The following is an 18,993-nucleotide window of genomic DNA, read 5'->3' as shown; positions in this document are numbered from 1 at the left end:
CGTGGAGACGGACCTGAGCTGGAAGGCAAAGCTCACAATTTCCTGGTCCGTCTACGTTCTCAGCCTCACCTATCGTCAAAAGCCTTATTGACACTTAATTCATCTTAATATTTATACTTATATTAATTTAATTTGAAATGAATCTATAAGCCTGCTGATGATAAAGGTCACATTCTGGCCTGATATCCTTGAATGATGAAGCAGTTCCTATGATTTGTCAATGGTGTCTGGAACAAAGTTTAATTCCATACCGCAGTGTCTGTCCTCTCTGACCTCTACTCATGTTTGTTTTCCGTTTTACATACGATGATGTCATTGACACAAAGTGTGCACACCTCTCCGGAGAAGGCCTGTCCATTCAGCAGGTGTTCGGAGCCCTGGCCGTCCTCGTTGCCAAAGTGTAGCCGGATCTCCTCCAGACGATGGCTGTAAGTCATCGGCCCTCCGGAGATGTTGACCAGGTGCTCCTTGTCCAATCGCAGAGAGACGTGGCGGCCCGTGTTGTACATCGTCCCTCCCACCTGGAGAACCACAGAGGAGGCAGATGATTACACGAGAACACAATCACATTCTGAAGAAGGAACAGCAAATATCATCCACATAGAAAGGCATATTTCTGATGACATCGGTTGTAAAAGAGTCCATCCCCCACACGTGTAACTTTGAGACTTTTCCCACAAGTGCACAAATGCAGCCCCATAGCCAAAAACATAGCTAGCACCATAGCTAGCACAATATCACACAGAAAAAGGTTGACTTGTGGAACCTCTTGCTGTGGATCACTTCACCAAAGTCCAGCTACATCTTCCTGATACTGTTTTCGCTTTCAAGCCATTAATGTGGTGTAGCAAACTGATGCGATCCAAATCTGTCTCAAAAACAACAAAAAGAACATCAAATAGATCCTTCAAATACTTTGAAACAGTCCACAAAGTGTTGCTACCACATAATCCATAAAAAGTTCAAAGGAAAGTATTGAAATTATGCTTTAGATGCATGTATATTTAAGGCAAATACGTGCCTTTGTAAGTGAAAGGTTTTGCCCATTAATTAATATGAAGATTTTGAAATCTTAATATGGTCATTGAAGGGTAACGTTGGTATTTTTTACCTGGACCTTGTTATCTTGGGGAGTAATATGTTTCTGGGTGTAAATAACTTGCAAGTGTGTAAAATATTTAGTTTACCCAGAAACATTTATTTAATTCACTGCAGATGTATTTCTACTGTTTACAAAAAAACATATAAAAGTCTGCCAAAGATGATACAAGAAAACTCACAAGAACTAGATGAAAGGTTGTTTACTGTTTGGTGAAATCTTTTTCAACCTGAAGTTTGGAACAATTATCACTGAAGGCAATTGGTGTATTTTTTTCTCTTGTCAGTCTTCTGGTTCACTTCAGCAGTGATTCATTTGTTTGGTAAGAGCTTTAAAAGAAATCTCTTGGAAGTCTCTTTCAGCGATGTGAGCTTTGGTTTCAATAATAAGGACACGCTGTTGTCTTGCATTTTTTGACAGCTTTCGAGTTTCCGTTGAAGTCTGTATCATCATCAACAGAGCTGACGCTGGAACAGTCCTGAGGGCTTTACTTAATTAGGCAGCCATCTGAGCAGGAGGGAGAGTTGATAATGTACCTACGCTTCGACAGACAAGTGAAAAGAAAGGACAGGTAAAGATGAAAAAAGAAGTTCGTCACAATCCACTCACAATCCATACGTTCACGTTTTTAGTGTAAACGCAGAAAGCCTTTAATAACGATCTTCATCTGTAGTTCTGTTTATTTATTTATATCAGGGAGTTGTTTCAAAGGGAAGCATTGATATTCATGCCACGACTTCGGTTGGACTTCCATCGTTCTTATCTGCCTCTATACCTCCTCTCTTCTTTTTCACTCTCTTTGCTTCCCCTCCTCTCCCACTCCCTCGTTCCTTTACCACTCGCTTTCAAAATGATCACCACCACCCATCCTCCCCTCCTCCGCCCCCAATTCCCAGAGAAAGAAGTCTGCCCACACATTGTAAATATTTTATAGAAGCTCTGAAAAAAAAAATCAATGATTTGAAAGGAGAAAGAGAGAGAGGAAGAGGAAGGGATGCAAAGAGGAGATAAGTACGGGGAGGCATGTGTGTCGGATTTAGTGTCCAGAGAGGGAAAAGGTAGAGGGAAGGGAAGTCTTTCAGGTTTTCCTGGCAGCATGACGAGGCCGAGGTGAGACCCCTGAAAAGGCCAGAAAAATCTCATCTCCCTCAAGACCTCCTCGGGCTATTATTCATGAGGTAGAAGTGATGAGAGGTCTCCTAAAACATCAGAAATGAGAAATGTCCAGCAGGCTGGTAATAAAGGACACTGGGAGATAATAAGCTAGAAATGTGCAGCGGTGCAAAGACTCCCGATTACACGACATAGCCCAAAGTATGCGTCGACTGCAGCATTACCATTCAATTGTTAAACAGCATGGACATTAATATGCGGCTGTACCAGTCGACTACATTAAAACATGGTTTGTGAAAACACTGTTGTTATACAATACAGGCAGCAGCCAATTATGAAGTGCCTTAAACTTGCATTCTCTCTAGTGGCCATCAGGGGGCGACTCATCTGTTTGAAGAAAGAAGTCTGATTGTATAGAAGTCTATGAGAAAATTACCCTAAAACAGAGATAATATAAAACACAAACATTTGTAAAAGTAATTGATAAATATTTTAAATTTAAAGCAACATATTCAGTCTACTAATTCCTATATGAGGTTTTCATTCCAGTATTGAAAGAAGAATCGTTGTAGTATCGAATTCAAGGTATCAGAAGACGATACCCAGCCCTCAACATCCAAGAGGCAGCTCTTCACTCATGGTGGAGGAGCGGGTTGGAATGACAGATGTGAGCGGAGTCACCGTGTTGTTTTACAGTGAAAGTCAGATAGGAAGCAGCCGTTGAGAGATCATGTACAGTAAAAAAAAAGTCAGCTCATTTCTAATTGGGTAAATCTTTCATCTTCTTGAATCGACAATCCCCAGTGAAGCACTCACAGCAGCAAAGTAAGACTTCATAGTAGAAACTTTGCTGAAGGGGGTAAAAAAAAGAGCAAGGAGCTATATGCGATGCCATCTTAGATATGCAAATGCTGGACTTTTAAAATTATAATTTAATAGGGAAGAACAAAGCTCAGGAGAGCACAAAAGATGTTTGTGGAAAGAATGTAGTGTAATTGAGAATCTTCTTATATGGGGCAAAGAGAGATCACACTTAGCACCCGGAGCCAGACCTGAAGGACAACTTAATACACACTTATAAAACTTCTTGACGTTATTTGTCATGGTGCTGCTGCTGCTTGCCAGACAAATTCAATGCAGTGGAAAGGTTGCAAACAAAGCAAGCTCTATATTCCAATATGCGTTCTCATTATTCTTTGGAGTCTCAACTTGTGGTGAAGTAATTATTACAGGCAGGCGGGCGGCTCTGTGCTGCATATAGGATAATATAGATAGGCAGATGATAACCATGCACGGCTTGTATATTAGGCTGATAAGCATGGCAATCAACAAAAACACAGCTTTCCAACTCATCTCATGTCTCGACATTCTACTAATATACTGATTATACTGTCACGGCTTCACCAGGAAATGACTCCCTGCACTCCAGGCTTTCGTAGACAATATTGCCAAATATAAACTGTGTAGTTCATCTCACAATAATCTGCTCACAATAATCGAATGTCCTGAAACAAAAGCTGTTTGGTCATTAGCGCCATTGTTGTCCAAAAACAATCGGAGACGTTTTCCTTCTCGTTCCTACTGTGTGAACATACACACCAGGGTTTAGTCTGACTCCACACACACCGTCCTGCTGCCACACATACTCACTAGAAAATCAAATGTGGATTCATCCGCTGCTAGAAAATAGTCCACAATAAACGCTCATTTAACATTAGAACTAAAAATGACAATTATTTCAGGAAATGACTGACTATATATTTGTGTTGCCTTTTCACACCACATTTGTATTTGTCATGTGATAAAAATGGAAATGGACAGAAACCTTGCATACTGAGTCAGATGCGTTTCTTTAGTATTCTCTTTTGTAAAGAATTCCCAATACTAATGAATGAATGCTGTTAGCAAGAAGCTATCGTTGGTTGCTCGGCGATGATTCAATCTGTTCTCCCATCACCTGCCACATATCTTTAAACTCTGTATTCTTTAGTTTTTTCCACCAACATTTGCATGTATATGTATTTTTTCAAAAGCAGAAAATCAACGAAAAATAGACAATGATCCAAAAAAATCTTAAAAGGTCTTATGAATTATTATTATTATGATTAGTGTTTAGGCTACCTCCATTTTGAAGTGTTTTTATGATCAAGGAGGTAAAATGTCCAGAAAATGACCAGAGTCTGGTGGCTTTGAAGGGAGCGTATTAATAGTATGTCTTGTTAGTTAATATATTATAACAATTGTCCAAATCCCTGTGGATTTTATTCATTATAAACAGACATTCACTTTAATGTGCATCACATAGCATGACGTAGTAAAAGGTGTCCACCATGTATCGGCCACTGTCGATAAATACCAACTGATGGCGAGTCATTTGTCCTGGGAACGAATTCTGATTATAACCTTCCCAAACAAGATGAAACAAGATGTTAGCGTGTGTTAGTGGGATTTGGTCCAGTGGGAAACGGGCTCCTAATACACTAATTCTGTTCAAGCAGCCAAAGCATGCTCTCCATTTGTTTCCCACAAGCTTTCCAGGAGCGATGGAGCTGAAAAAAAAGGACAATTGCGCCATGCTCAGGTCCACCCTTAACAGATAGTGATCATCACAACGCACTACCGCATTAGAGGTAATAGCTCGGAGAACGTAAACAAGTCATAAAGGAGATTGTTGACTGTCTGGGGCAGGCTTGGTCGTAGCGGGCAGGTACGGTAATAGGAAACATCAGTGGCATGCTGGTAATGAGAAAACACGAGGATCATCATCATTATCTGAGCACACAGATCAATAGGGTGAATTACCCCTTGTTACAAGACGAGTCTTCACTAACTGCTGTATATGTTCAGCTATTAGGCTTGCGGTGCTCCGTTTACATTTTAAATGTAAAAAGTCACCATCGCCTGATGAGAGAAAAGGGTTTGAACTGAAGGGAAAAGCGTACACCCAAGCAAAAAAACACAAAGTTTTAATATGTCAGAGTTGTAGTACGTGCCACCAGGCAGGGGGGAAGTGTTAAGTAGTGGAAGCGTTGATAAGCTACATAAATGCATTAGGCAGTAACTGTGAAGTGCACATGTTCTTTAGCAACCATCAGATGGCTTTTAATATCATCTCTAAAGGCCCGCAGCTGCAAGCACTGAATCATGGCGAACGCGTAATGTATTTGATTAAAACACAAGATGACTGCTGCTCTTTCATTAAGGTGTGCAGATACGGAGCGTAAATGGAACGGATAGAGATAGAAGCGATGTATCTATAGAGGACAGGAGGGAGAGAAGGGGGGGCAGGACTAAGAGTCGTGGATCCTGTGGCTGTGTGGGTTGGACCAGTGCAGCAGATCCACTAATGCTACATGATGAGAGAGATCCAGCACATATCTGGGGCGTTTTGGGGAAAGCTTTCAAAGGTTTTGCTGCACTGAGCCGGAAAGACAACAGCATCAGGAGTTTGATTCAGAAGGTTGAAAACCCCCAGTTTTTTCTTAATTCACAATTAATTTAATTTCCACTGCTAATATATATTTTTAAACTGTTGCTTCAAGCTCCTTTAATGCCCCCGCCTGGTAAATAGGGTAAGGTTAGGGTAAGGCCAGAACATTCTGGAAAGAAATTGTTGTTTGTTTGTTCAAAGTCTCATTTGACCAAATCAAAAGGCAAAAGTTTACACCTTTTCAAGATGGCATCCATTTCTAAAAAAAACCAACTTCTCTATTCATGTCTAGATGACATTATTTGGAGTGTTGATGGAGCAGCTACAATGCTAGCATAGCCTAGCACCCGTCAATCCAGACTCCATTCAGAAAACAAGCATTTTAAAAGTGGTTTGCTTGTCGTCTTACAGACACACTTTTTTCAGCATCCTTTTAATCTGTTTTTGCTATTAAATCACAGCTAAATAGTTTATTTTGGGTGCATCCAGCTGTGGTCAACCAGTCGGCGTTTGAGAATGCTTTATGTGCCGTTTGTCGACTATATGACGCTTAGAGAACAGCAACCAATGGGATGCTTTTACTGACGTCATGGGACAATGCGGTGCATGTGCGCTGGACCCAGACTAGGTGTCCAAACAGGCCTCCGTCTCCTCAGAGGGTCTCTGAAGTCTGAAGAGTCGAAACAGGCTGTTAAACTCAACGGACTGCAATTAATTAGAGCCTGTAAAACATTAGAAATCCAATCAGGCTCCAGTTCCCAGCGGAGCTCATTTATATATATATATAAAAAAAATGAATTGATTCCTTTTTTCAACCTGATGGAAAGACCGAAAGCACAGTGATGCACATCATTTACTGTTCAATTGCACTTTGCAAGTTAAATCACTCCAATTAAAGATGTAGATTCAAGATGACAGTAATCTTCAGAAATATGACTTCGCATTTACATCATAACCTCTCGTGTTTAGACGACATGAAAAGAACACGACATACATTTTTGAGCTCCAAGACAGAAATAAATGTCTATATCTCAACACTGGTTCCCATGACAGAATCACATCTGAGTGTGGGATTGCTCTAATGGGCTGTGAAAAAACTAAACCGACAAACAATTTGAACCATTGTGTCCACATAAAAAAACCCAGATAATATATTTCTCCTCCTTGCGATTCTCTAAATTGTTGGCTTTTGTGGATGCTGCCGCAGAGGCTTCGGGGCTCCTTTATTGTGACAGCCTAACAGCCTCCTTGAAAGCAGGATGATCATTCCCCCTTTAATCACATTAGAAGAGAGCGGTCAGGGGAACATGCGTGGTTTTACGAAGTGATTATGTTACATTTTTAATTCCAGAGTACCTCTCTGAGCCTTTTTAAAGCCGAGCGCAGATTCTTGTTATTCTCCGCCTGGATGCATATGTTTGTCTTTGTTTCCGCAATTATCTGGAGATGTCTGATGTGCCAGAATGGTGAATTTCTAAAGAGCTGTTGGAGCGTCTCCCAGATCTGGCCTTCAAGATTGCATCATTTTTAAGATACGTTATCTTGCCACCAAAACAAGTAAAAAAGCAGCGGAGCCGCAGTGAAGCGATGCTTTAGATTCAGCGAGCAGCCGGCCGAAACCCTCGCGTGGGGATCATCAGGCCGCTCTGAAGGCCCGATAATAAGGGAGGCTGTTGGATCTCCTTTTTCGTCTTTCTACTCTCTGTTTCGTGATTCAACTTTTTCCCCCTCAATCCTAAGCACAGGTTTTTTTAGCGAGCACTTACTTTGAACCCTGGAGCCGTTTCTGCCTTTGTTGTGTTTGTTTGGACTTGTGAGAACACAGCAATCACAGTCGGGGTGCACACAAAATCAATTGGACGGAGCTCTTGTGGACAAGGACGTTTTCTTGGTGCGTTTCCAGACCGGAGGCGGGAGCTTCGTTTTGGACTGGAAACGTGATCCGCATGCGACCCCGACATTTCTAGGTTCTTGGAAAATTTTGAATGGTGTCTTGAAATAAAAAAATCATGTATGAAATCCACGTATGAAATATGCAGAAAGCCTTCCGCTCATCACGGAGACACAGCAGACCAGAGGGGGTGAAGGTTTACTTTAAACTCTGACAGCTCAGGTTCAGTTCGCAGTTGATGCCAAGTTGTCTTTCAAGATGAGTCGAACTTTCATTTGCAGGAGTACAGAGAATCCAAACCTTGTTTATGGCCGAAACAAAAGTTTACAACAAAGTCGAAGGATTTCTGGAAAAGCAAGACGTAAAGATCTAAAACCATAATAAAGAGGAGGTTAGCCTAGCTTAGCATCAAGCCTGGAGAGAATCAGAGCTAGTTTGCCTCTGTCCACATCAGAATTTAATTAAGATTTATTTTTAATTTAATTTTGAAATGAAACAGCCATTGATTGTATTTGTCCTGAAATCACCTGTTTGAAATGAAACTATGACATTTCTTGATTTGCAATTTCAAAAGCTGGTATTTTCTGGCATTTTCCAAAATCACATCCAAGAAATTTAAGTTGATATGTTTTAATACATTCAGACTTGAAAGCCTATCCTGTCCTGGGGAGTCTGGTTGATTTAATGTGTTTTGTGATTTTGTTTTACAGGAAGAAAAAAAGCTAAATTGTTTAGCATATGTTGTGAATAGTTGAGAAATCTGACAGGGGGCGTGGTCTAAAAGCTTTTCATTTCAGCTCGACTTTAAGTCTTCCATGACTGTAAAAATCCAGATACTTGAGTCTCTTATAAGCTTCCTTTATATAGCAATATGACGGGTTGACTGTGATAATCCAGCCTAATGGAAACAAGATAGGTGACTGCTTGAAATGCATCTTCTTGTTACATATTTTAGATTTAAATATTCAGCCCTTGACGGATCAGTCCGCCGCCCTCCGCTGGGTCCGACTCTCCTCATGAGCTTATCACTCTCTTTGTCATTCGTGGCACAGCGCTGGCTTTCAGATTAGCTGTCTGTGACCGCCGCTGGAAATCAAATAACGGATAAGACAGAAAGGGGGGGAAAAAAGCCGGGCGTAATGTCAAAGCTCTGCTATCTGGGAAGTTGATTACAATCAAAATACTGGACAAGGGCTCTGTTTTGGAATTCTGTAAAGGTACAAGAGAGTTCACCTTGGTCCCGGGGTTTTTAAAGCTTCTCTCGGCTCTGGCAAGGTCATACAGAGGTATATAAAGTGTACAAGTATCGGGAGGTGAGTGAAAATAATAGACTTTTTCTTCACTCCCACTTTCCTGACATTGTAGTGCTTACCTCAGGGCAAAGACAGACAAAGGCAGCCAGCTGCTTTGATGGAAGACAGGTACGATGATAAATATTTGATGCTATTGATGGGTTGTTGTGCGCAGTACGAGAGTTATGGAACTAGTACACCCAACAAAAAAATAAAAGGTACGCTCTTGGCTGCAGACCGACTCCATTGGAAGACTTGCTATCAGCTGATGTTGATTCAAAACTTTGATCCAGAAAGTACTTTGGAAGCCTCCCGAGTCGGCCGATATAAAATATAGAAAAGAGACTTTTAAAATGCAATTAGCTGTGAACACCGGTTGAAGAGCTCTTTTAAGAACAAACAGCAAATATCATTGACTTGCTGTACAAGTGGTTAACATGCACACCTGCCTTTTAAAAGAACTGGAACACAATTCAAGTCAAAACCCTCCAGTTCCTCTGCTTTGTTTCACTGCAGACTTTAGCATGCTGTTTCTCTTCAACTAGTCTGGTTTAAAAAAAACAAAACAACAACAAACGAGGACAGGAAGGCGAGACATTCCCAGCCTTCTGTTCCTCGCATCAACTTCGGCAGCTTTCCTGGCTGCGTGACAGCGTGCAGGTGTAAAGTGGCAGCTGACGGGCCCCTGATTAAGACCGAGGCCATGCCAACGCCATGTCAGTGCAGCAGAGGCCCCCGCTAGGAAGTGGCACTCTGGAACCTTTCCCACAATGCCATCTGCTTTCTCATGAGCCACGTCAGGGAGGGAGAGTGGCAGCGACACACGATGGAAACAGCAAGACAAGTTTCTCTGCTAAAAATCGTTGGTGTTTATGACGGGTTTAATGTTGTAGAAGAAATGCTTATGCTTACCCCGGACCTTATTCCAGACATCAAACCAAAACTCATCCAACAAACCGATTGACTTTGAAACGAGGAAACTGAAAGTGCGACGATGGCGACTCATTTAGGGGTTTTAGGGCTCATTCCTGCAGCCCTCTATAGCCTCACTGATGGTGTCATTAACTGGTGTCGGTGATTTAGAGGAACAGCATTAAATTAGCACCGTTCCATAACCGGTTCAAGGTTCCTCATTGGTACGTGAATGAGTGAATGTGAATACTACAGGTTGGATAATGTCCCCTCGCTGGTTCGATAATGTTGCTTCATGCTGATCCTGCTCAAAGAAACGGATCGCATTCCTACACGTTTCAATAAAAATGATAAATATCAATTTAATCATCACACCAAATGTGCATTTCCCCCGAAGAATCCAGTAACTGAGCCACGAGGAATGAGTTCTGACCTTCACACAGGGGTTTTGAACCCTCAAACACACCCCGCTGCTCAGCGGGTAGAGGAGGAAATTAGGTCAGGATTAAATTAAATTAGTGTCAGGATAGTCGTGGACTCGCAGCTCGGCGCCGGAGCCGCCGCGATTGTGCTGCCTTCCTCATTAGCATTCAGACACAGTGCTGGACTGCAAAGCTACTGTCTGCCTACTTATCATTGTGTGGTGGTTAAAAAGCAGAGCCATATGTACACGTCAGCCAGAATGAAGTACTGTAGCTCATCTCTCTGGGAAGATCTGGATTCATACCGCAGCTCCAGCTGCTCCAAAAACAGACCGCCGCGAGAAAACACCGAGGCCATTCATCACGTAGAACCGAACGCATTTCTGTTTGGGTCTTTAGAAAACGCACCTCGGCGGGACAAGGAACTATTGTCCCGATTGAACTTGGGAGGTTTTGATTTAAAAATCACTTTAGCGACTTAACAAACACATTTGAAGATGAGGGACATTAAACCCAAACAGATTACGGCTCTGACGTCGGGCGCTGTCACGCTTTTCTGGGATTTGAGGTGATGCACAAAACGCCTCAGCGGGAGAGCTCGCTGAGTTTGCAGCAAATTACATACAATGAAAGAAAATAACATTGTCATTTTGCCGCGTTGCAATGTGGTGAGAAGATAGAAAGTGGAAAAGGAGGGCTGAGTGCAGAGGAAAACGGTGTGAGGATGGAAAGTGAATCAAAGAGACGGAGGGGGGAAAAAAAGTGTCCTCATAATGTGTCTTAAAATAGGGTAGGTCGCCCACACAGACACTTTGCTCCTGGGTACTTGGCTCTGATTTATTTATTTTGTTTGTGGTGAGAAGCGATCCACTGGGCATTGTATAAGGGGAAAGTCCTATGCCTGAGCCTCGGGCTCTCTTTATGCGGCTAAGGCAGCAGTAATTCTAAATTTAAACCCCCGAATTTTCACATCATTATCACCGTTTTTTCTGGGACTGAACTGAGACCAGCTTCCTGGTAGCTGGAGTGAGTTTCAAAGCTCCGAATCACAGAGGCATCTTCTGATCTGGGTTGTGTAAAGCCCCTGGACATCGGAGGGCCTGTGGCCCACTCTGCGATAAAGCAAAGACCGCGGACGATAAAAATCCAGCGCGGTTTGTAGCGCCGTTCGTGTTCACATCTCGGGGCAAACGGGGGCTGGCTGGGGTTCGGATTCCACAGGAAGAAAGGAGTGAAAAACGCGGCCGGATAGCCTACGGAATGAGTGTTTGCTAAGTGTGTGTGTGTGTGGAGGGGGAGGAGATGAAAGATGCGGTTCAGGGATGCTGCTCAACTCGCTGGATGAACAGCTCAAAGCGCAGCCGAATCAAAGACTCAGAACTGAACCAGCGAAACAAAGGGAGAAAGAAAGCGGGGAAGTGCAGGAAAGCAGAAGCCTCCTGTCGTTTTAAAGCTTTTTCCACTGTATCTGTTGTCGATTGAAGTCGGGACGCTGAAGTTGCTGAGTCCTTGACTCATTAACACTAGAAACAAGTAACAGTGGCAAAGGCTTGGCTGGTTTCTTTCAGCCACTTTGAAGTGGATTCTGTAGATACTATGCTGCAGTCCTGTTTGAATACTGATCGAATGTGTAAATATTTTATGCATTTTTGGAGTCGGACACTACCGCATCACTATCGCATGGCGGTGCTTGGGCTCTCTGCTGCGACTGAGAAACACATCAGGTAATGCAATGACCAATCACAGGACTTAAAGGACCTGCAACGTCTAGTCACAAACAAACGGGTCAAAGATAGTATCCAACCCGAATGTGTTTCCATGACGGCATGAAATACAACTCGTCATTTCTGGTATTAAAATACACTTTTACATCCTGGAAAACTGTCATTATGACTTTATGATTTCATAAGTTTGTGAATTTTTTCTCATAGTTTTTTTCTCGTAAATGTATGACTTTGTGATCTCGTAAATTTGTGAATTTCTTCTAGAACATTTTCGACTTTTTTCTCGTAAATTTGCAACTTTTTTCTTGTAAATGTATGACTTTGTGATCTTGTAAATTTGTGAATTTCTTCTAGAAAATGTGTAACTTTTTTCTTGTAAATGCATGACTGCATGATCTTGTTAATTTGTGAATTTCTTCTAGAAAATTTGTAACTTTTTTTCTCGTAAATTTGTGACTTTTTTCTCGTTAATGTATAACTTCATGATCTTGTTAATTTACGACATTCTTCTCGTAAATGTGCTACTTTTTTCTCGTAAATTTGCGACTTTTTTCTCGTAAATGTATGACTTCATAATCTTGTAAATTAAAGAACTTTTTTCTCTGAATATCGCCTCCCTGCCCCGGCTCTGTTTTTGTTGTTTTGTTTACCTACAATAGCCCTAATATATCATCATAGAACAAAAAATGCAACAAGGACATTTTTCTTCCAACAGAAAAACAGACCGCAGTTCTCTGAAACAAGCGCAGGCTTTACGCAGATACATTTTTTAATGTAAAGTATTTGTCTATTGGAGACTCTTATGTCCCGCTGGCCACACATGGAGCAGAAACACAGGATATAATCATACTGTGGGCAGGTTCATTAACGGTGAAAGTTCTATAGAAGCACCACACACTGAGAAAGATTTTGGATTTGTTGATGATCAAACAACAGTGATGATGCCGTAGCGCGGCCTCAGTCTACCTCCTCGCCAGTCCTTGATTAGCGATTCCTTTTCAACACATTCTCCCGTTGACTGGCATCCCTAGCTACCTGGGGTTTTGTGCTGCAGCCAAGAACAATGTGAGTAATACGGCGCCAGAATCTGGGCTGCACGAAAAAAAACAAAAAGGAAGATAGGAATAATCACCCAAATGAATTTGTGGATTTCCACAGGCAGCAGGCTTGTATTTCTCGTTATTACATGACAAACCCCCGCAGTCGCGCCAGGATATAACAACAACCTGGATTTATAAAGCTGTGTAGGTGTAAAAAAAGACCTGCAGACTGTAATCTGTTCCGGCCCTACTTGAAATAGGTCAGAAGCTTATGATCGTGGCGGTGACACAGTCCGAAAAACAAAACCTCTGACTGCTGTAGTAACACAGGAAACCGGCATATTAGTAAACATGAGAAATACATCTCTGCAGATTGGTACATTCCTTGTAGCAAAAAGATCAGAGGTACAGCGCTGCCGGGAAGCATGCATTGCATATAATGATGATCAACAACGTTTTGAACGATGGTAAAAGGTTTTTATCGTCATCAAAATTCTTCACGGTGTCACAGAAGTCAATAAAAGCACCTGAATTTTAACGACTGAAACCTTTTACCGTCATTCAAATCATTGTTGATCGGCAGTTAATCCTCGCTGCAGCCTGCAGCCCGTGGGCAGGTGCGCTCGCAGAGGTTCAAACATCACCGCAGCCTTCAACGCTAAACACCACGACAGTTGTAGGGTGAAATAAAATACACCAGCAAACATAAATAGACCCCTCTCATCACACAGCTGTTTCTGCTGTGTTCGTTACCTCCGCAGCACTAAACAGCAGCGAGAAGGTAAGTGATTTCCTAGTGTCATAAAGCGTCTCACAGTGGAGCGATTAGCAGAGCCCGATATCTCGCTCTGCAGTCACTAGAATCAATACAAAGCAGAGAGGAGATAAATATTCGACTTTTCAAATTAAAGCTACAGTGAGGAACTTTTAACTGGTCATTTTAATACAGAACATAACAGCTGTAGAGTTCTCAACGCCTTTCATTGGTGCCACCAAGAAATCATGCAGTTTCTTTCTGCAGCTCAGCCACAGACAGACCCATATCTTTAACCTGGACCTCCAACAGGGAGCTCTGTGCTCAGCAGCAGCAGCTCTTCCTTCAACCCGGAGGAGGGCTCTTACCTTTGCTGCTCCGCCAGTCCCTGCTGGGAGCCAACACCATCGCCCTGCTGGAGGCCCAGGCCATGAATATAGGGAGGGAAGGGAGGCACAGGAGAATCCAATGCATAATTGTGCATTGGATTGTGGGAGAAAGTGTCTACCACAAAGTTGGTAGACTTTTTTAAGAAAAAGTAGTTTTTCTAAGTTTTTCTTAACCATTTTGTCCCATTTCTTTTACAGTGTAAAAACAGGAGAGTGTTAATGTTACAGCCACAGGCTTGTTTTTGCTTTCATGGATTCCTAATGCTGGGAAACAGTTGCTAGGTGACTGAGACATCAACATGCCAGTCCTACTGGACGCACTGAGATGGTCGGGGTCAATATCCCTTAACAGACGCGCTAATGCCTGATCGATACCGAGTGGTGTCCCTTGAGAAGTGGCACTTATCGACCGCTGCGATCGAGCCGAGTTGACCGGCAGTGCTAATGTCGTTCGGCGGGGATCTCTCTGTGACAGCTGTAGCGAGAAGTGATGGCCGTCACTCGGCATGTGGTCAGCGGCTGCAGGATGTTTTATGGTATCTCGCCGCCGTGCTGCGGCGTAGTCCTGCTGCACCGAAACGATTCCGGAGAAGAAAGAACTGCTTGTCCAAACAGATAAGATAACTTGGACGCATCTGACAGCACATTCTTCATCCTGCTGCACCCGCCGCTGTGCGTGCCCAACCTATTTAGATAGAAGTGACATCACTATGCAGGACATCGACCAGCGACTTGGATGCTGTGAAGATCTGATTTGCTTCCGATTCATGCTTCAATATGCATTCAAAGTGGAGAGGAGTGCGCTTTAGAGAGTATTGAGCTATATCTCCATCCCGTCCTGTCGAATCCATTCAGGTAAAGCTCCCTCCACTCCTCCACTGTATCGGCTTTCTTTTTAGCAGACCTCTGCCTCTTTCTTTTTTTCACCTTTTATTCCTAAACAACTCATTGAATGGTAAAAAACATCAATGTCTTTGTCTTTAGGGAGAGCGCCTGAGCAAGCTTTGAAACTTCAAAACCTTCCTGTGAATAACAACCTGCACACACACACATTTACACACACTTAATGGGAAGCCACACGCATACAGAAACACGCTTATATACCGTCATATCCAGGAGGCGACTGCTTAATCTTTAATACTGGCAACGGACTTCATTTTCATCAGAAGAGCTTCAGGGAAAGTGTTGTCGATAAGTTGTCGATACTCGGCCGGGTCTGTGGCCTGTGGCCCTTCAGACTCGTCTACGGACCCCTCCAGCATCAGCGTCTTTTCCAGATATGGGTGGAACAACAAATATACTGTGTTTTCTTGAAGATCTTGCTTTTCTGATTAATTAAACAAGGGGTTTTACTTTGGTTGTATGCATATGGTGGTGTATTTTTATATCACTGCTGTTTTCCTGAAAGCAATCATTGAAATGAACGATTCTTGCTTTGAATTTTTTTTCCACAAATGACGTCGGTGACCCTTTGAACTGAACCGAAATAAACAGATAAAAAATAAATGTAATCCGTTAAGTTAAGCGTAATTTCCCCCCTCTAATGCAGAACTCGAACATATCAACCGACCGCCACTTTTAACCGCGCGGTTTCTAAAAGAAAATGAGGAAAGAAATATGGAAAGACATAAAGCAGAAGAAAATGAGGGAGGGCACTGAAAGCAAGTGACAGACTGAAGCCTTGGGGATATATCGTTCTGCTCCTGCAGATTTTGATCATTACCCCTTTTCTTTCCCTCTCTTGCTTACACACACACACACACACACACACACACACACACACACACACACACACACACACACACACACTCTTAAGTAGACTGTGAGAGCGGGGGAGTTCAAAAGTAGGGCTCATGACACGTGCATGCACACACACACACCCTGTGATGTACCATTAGCGATGGGGCCCTTTTGCCACCTTTTTCACGAATGTCATCATATATTAAAATATGTACACATTTCCATTCGTCCCATCTTTACAGGTCGCCTTGATGCTCATCCATGCGTAACTGTGTTTTCCTTCCCCTCTTTACCACCGTGTTTGGATCTGTGTGTGTTCCACATACGGCGTGTACACGGGCGCATAATTTCACACCCTTCTAAACCATATTATCACCTCTGTCTCCGAGGCTTTGTGGCGCCGCACAGCAGCATCACAGCAGCCTCTACTCTTATGTACATGCTACTCGCGTGTGAGAGAGAGAGAGAGAGAGAGAGGGAGAGAGAGAGTTGCTTATCCCGGCATCGGCTGCCTTCTGCGACAACTACCAGCCGTCACTGTCGGCTCTTCACACACGTAGTAAAAACACTCGCTGAGTCTAACTTTATGGATAGCGATCTATTTTTTAATAATACAAAAAAAAAAAATAGATCAAAGCTATGGTCTACGATTTGGAATTAAAAAAAATCCATTCAGTCTATCAGCCGTAGACCTGCATAGAAATTGACCAATGGGAGCCATTACTCCGGAAGGCTCCTATTGGCTCGTACCCTCCATCCAATCCCCTGGTCTCCCCTGCTCCTCGTCATCCCGCCTCGTTGAATCGTGGAACACTAAAGGGAGGGGTTTGGTTGGGGGACAGCACAGAAGCATATAGCAGAGGTCCGGAGTGCATGGTGGTCTATGGAACCTCCATAAGAATGACTGTTTCTTGACATTGGGCTGCATGTAGGAAGTCATAAACAAACACATTTCTTACTTGTGTTCATATTCAATATTTGTTCATGTTTTGTCGGCCTCCAATGTTTCTGGGAATCGGCAATGTTGCTCTGAACTTAAAAGGTTTTTGGTTCTATATGGAATTTCAAGATGCTACACAGCGTCTTCGTCCAAAATGGTTCGTTATGGCACCATGTTAGTGTAGTTGAGATTACTGGGGAGGTTTTCTTCTGTTCGCTCCCTATCCATAACCACCTGGTTCTAATTTAGACAATGAAGGTCATTCTAACCCAAACCTAACGAAGCTGGAGCGTTGTCAGTGATCTGTAACTACTTTGGAAGGCACAGAGAGGTTGGAGGCAGCAGTGAAGCCGGATCTGGCTCTGGTCTCTGGAGTCTAAGGTTAGAGGGAGTTTCTGATGAAGCTGCTCATTTCGTCTAACAAGTAATCAGCTTTGGGTATCCAGGTCATATCGAGGCACTACACTGAGATATTTACATAACCAGTGAAAAGTTCCTGGTAGCAACTTTGACTTCTAATTTTAACTTCTTTATTTTTTGTAAAAATTACGGTGAACTTTTACTCTGGCGGAGCATCAACACCGGGACTGAATTTTCTGTTACTCCTGTAAATCTTCTTCCTCTTTGACAAAAGAATATGGATCTTCCGCACAAGAATTCAAAAATCCTTAAAGTCATCACTGAGGATATATGTGTATGTTTTTCTTTTGCACCGAGACTGACTCTCTGTCTTGTTTTGCGTCTCCTTCCCCTCGACTCGGAGAGGTTGCTCTCCGCCGTGGCAGATCATGGATTAGTCTCTTAGCAGGGATTATAGAGTGGGCAGTAAAGATGATTAAAGGCTCCTCCAATATTCTGCCTTTGGGGGACAAATGGTGAGAAAGGGAGAGTGAGCCAGCGAGGATGTGTGAGATAGAAAGCACACAGAGAGACAGGATATATTTCAATGCCAGCTCTGGCTCGTTTGTATTGTTGCCTGCCGCTGGCTCCTTGACAGGAAATCGGAGCGTAGAACCGACGTCGATCCTCGGGAAGGTGTTTGTGCGTTGTGTTGCACCGACGAGCTTCCTCTAAACAACACCAACAAACATCCGTCGTGTGTTTTATTCCCTGCGATAGTATCTCTTCTCAACTTGTTCATTATGGAAGTAATTGAAGTCATTGCTCGGGAGTATTTTTAGCACTCGCTCAACTCTTTCTGATAACAACCGTCAACTGTTACAAATCAATTACTAGACTTTTTCTGATCTTCCTCTTCTGTCATTCCTATAATGGAAAAAGTAATTTAACAGTGTTCCTGCTCTTTCAGGAGATGCAGAGACACTATATAAGGTTGGTTAGTGGTGCTGTTCTAACAGACAAATAAGTGAAATTTTGGGTTTAAATGAAGCAGCATCACTAAAGCATACACAACAAGAAAAAACAACAAAGTGGTGTTACGTAAGAATAAAGTCAACGTTGATTTCTGCTTTCACCTCGTTCCTACACGGACTTGACCCCTCTTTATACTCCCACACCTGTGCTGGCTCACGATTACGTGGATTGCATACAAATGACTTAAACGTGTACTTAAATGTGTGTACTGACTGAATAAACTCCATCACTGCTGATAAGAAAATGAGATGCAGTTGAAAACTTAGAAAAAGGTTGTCAGGGGGACTTAAGGACATATTTTTTTGTCATTTACACACAGTCGTGGGTGACTTTATTTCTACGTTGATGCACATCTACACCTGCACGGTGTAAACGAGGAAGGTGGCCCATCAAGGGGAACGCTAAAGGTCGGCAGCAGAAGCCAACGAGCCGTAAAAAATAGCTCCTTGTGAGTCTTTCAGAGCAGAAATATAATCTACTGACAACATGGCGGCCAAGTTTACCCCACCAGCTGCATTCTTTCTCTCCTCATCTCCCCCCACCCCGTACCCAACATCTCCCTGTCTTGCTGATGCCAGCGGTTGGCTCTGATCTTTATGTTTGTTTGAATGGGATGCCATTTTTAAAACGTTGAACCGCAGCCCATCGACATCAAGACGTCGTGGATCCGGGAAATTCAACTTGACTTGCCGTGTTGCGTTATCTCGCTGCACTGGCGGCCATGTTGGATTTGTTTTCAACAGAACAAAGTCTTAACAACGGATTAGATGTTTTTCTTATGATGAGGTCATTCCAGGACAGGGAGATGTATGTATGTACAGTAATGCCACAGATGCTGTTGTAGGAAGCATGCTAAATTGGGTAAAAGAGGAT

General features: G+C 42.8%; 1 protein-coding gene across 1 annotated transcript in view; it reads right to left on the bottom strand.

The window, feature by feature from the left end:
* The window catches only part of ca10a (carbonic anhydrase Xa), a 153,792-nt gene that overhangs the window by 15,889 nt on the left and 118,910 nt on the right, over window positions 1-18,993 (bottom strand). Inside the window, exon 5 of the mRNA XM_084040266.1 lies at window positions 336-521. Coding sequence (XP_083896392.1) covers window positions 336-521 — 186 coding nt within the window. The remainder of the gene's footprint in view (window positions 1-335; window positions 522-18,993) is intronic.

The sequence above is a fragment of the Eutrigla gurnardus genome, assembly GCF_963514095.1.
Source record: "Eutrigla gurnardus genome assembly, chromosome: 22".
NCBI classification, from domain to species: Eukaryota; Metazoa; Chordata; class Actinopteri; order Perciformes; family Triglidae; genus Eutrigla; species Eutrigla gurnardus.
This window is presented reverse-complemented; position numbering and strand designations above follow the sequence as displayed.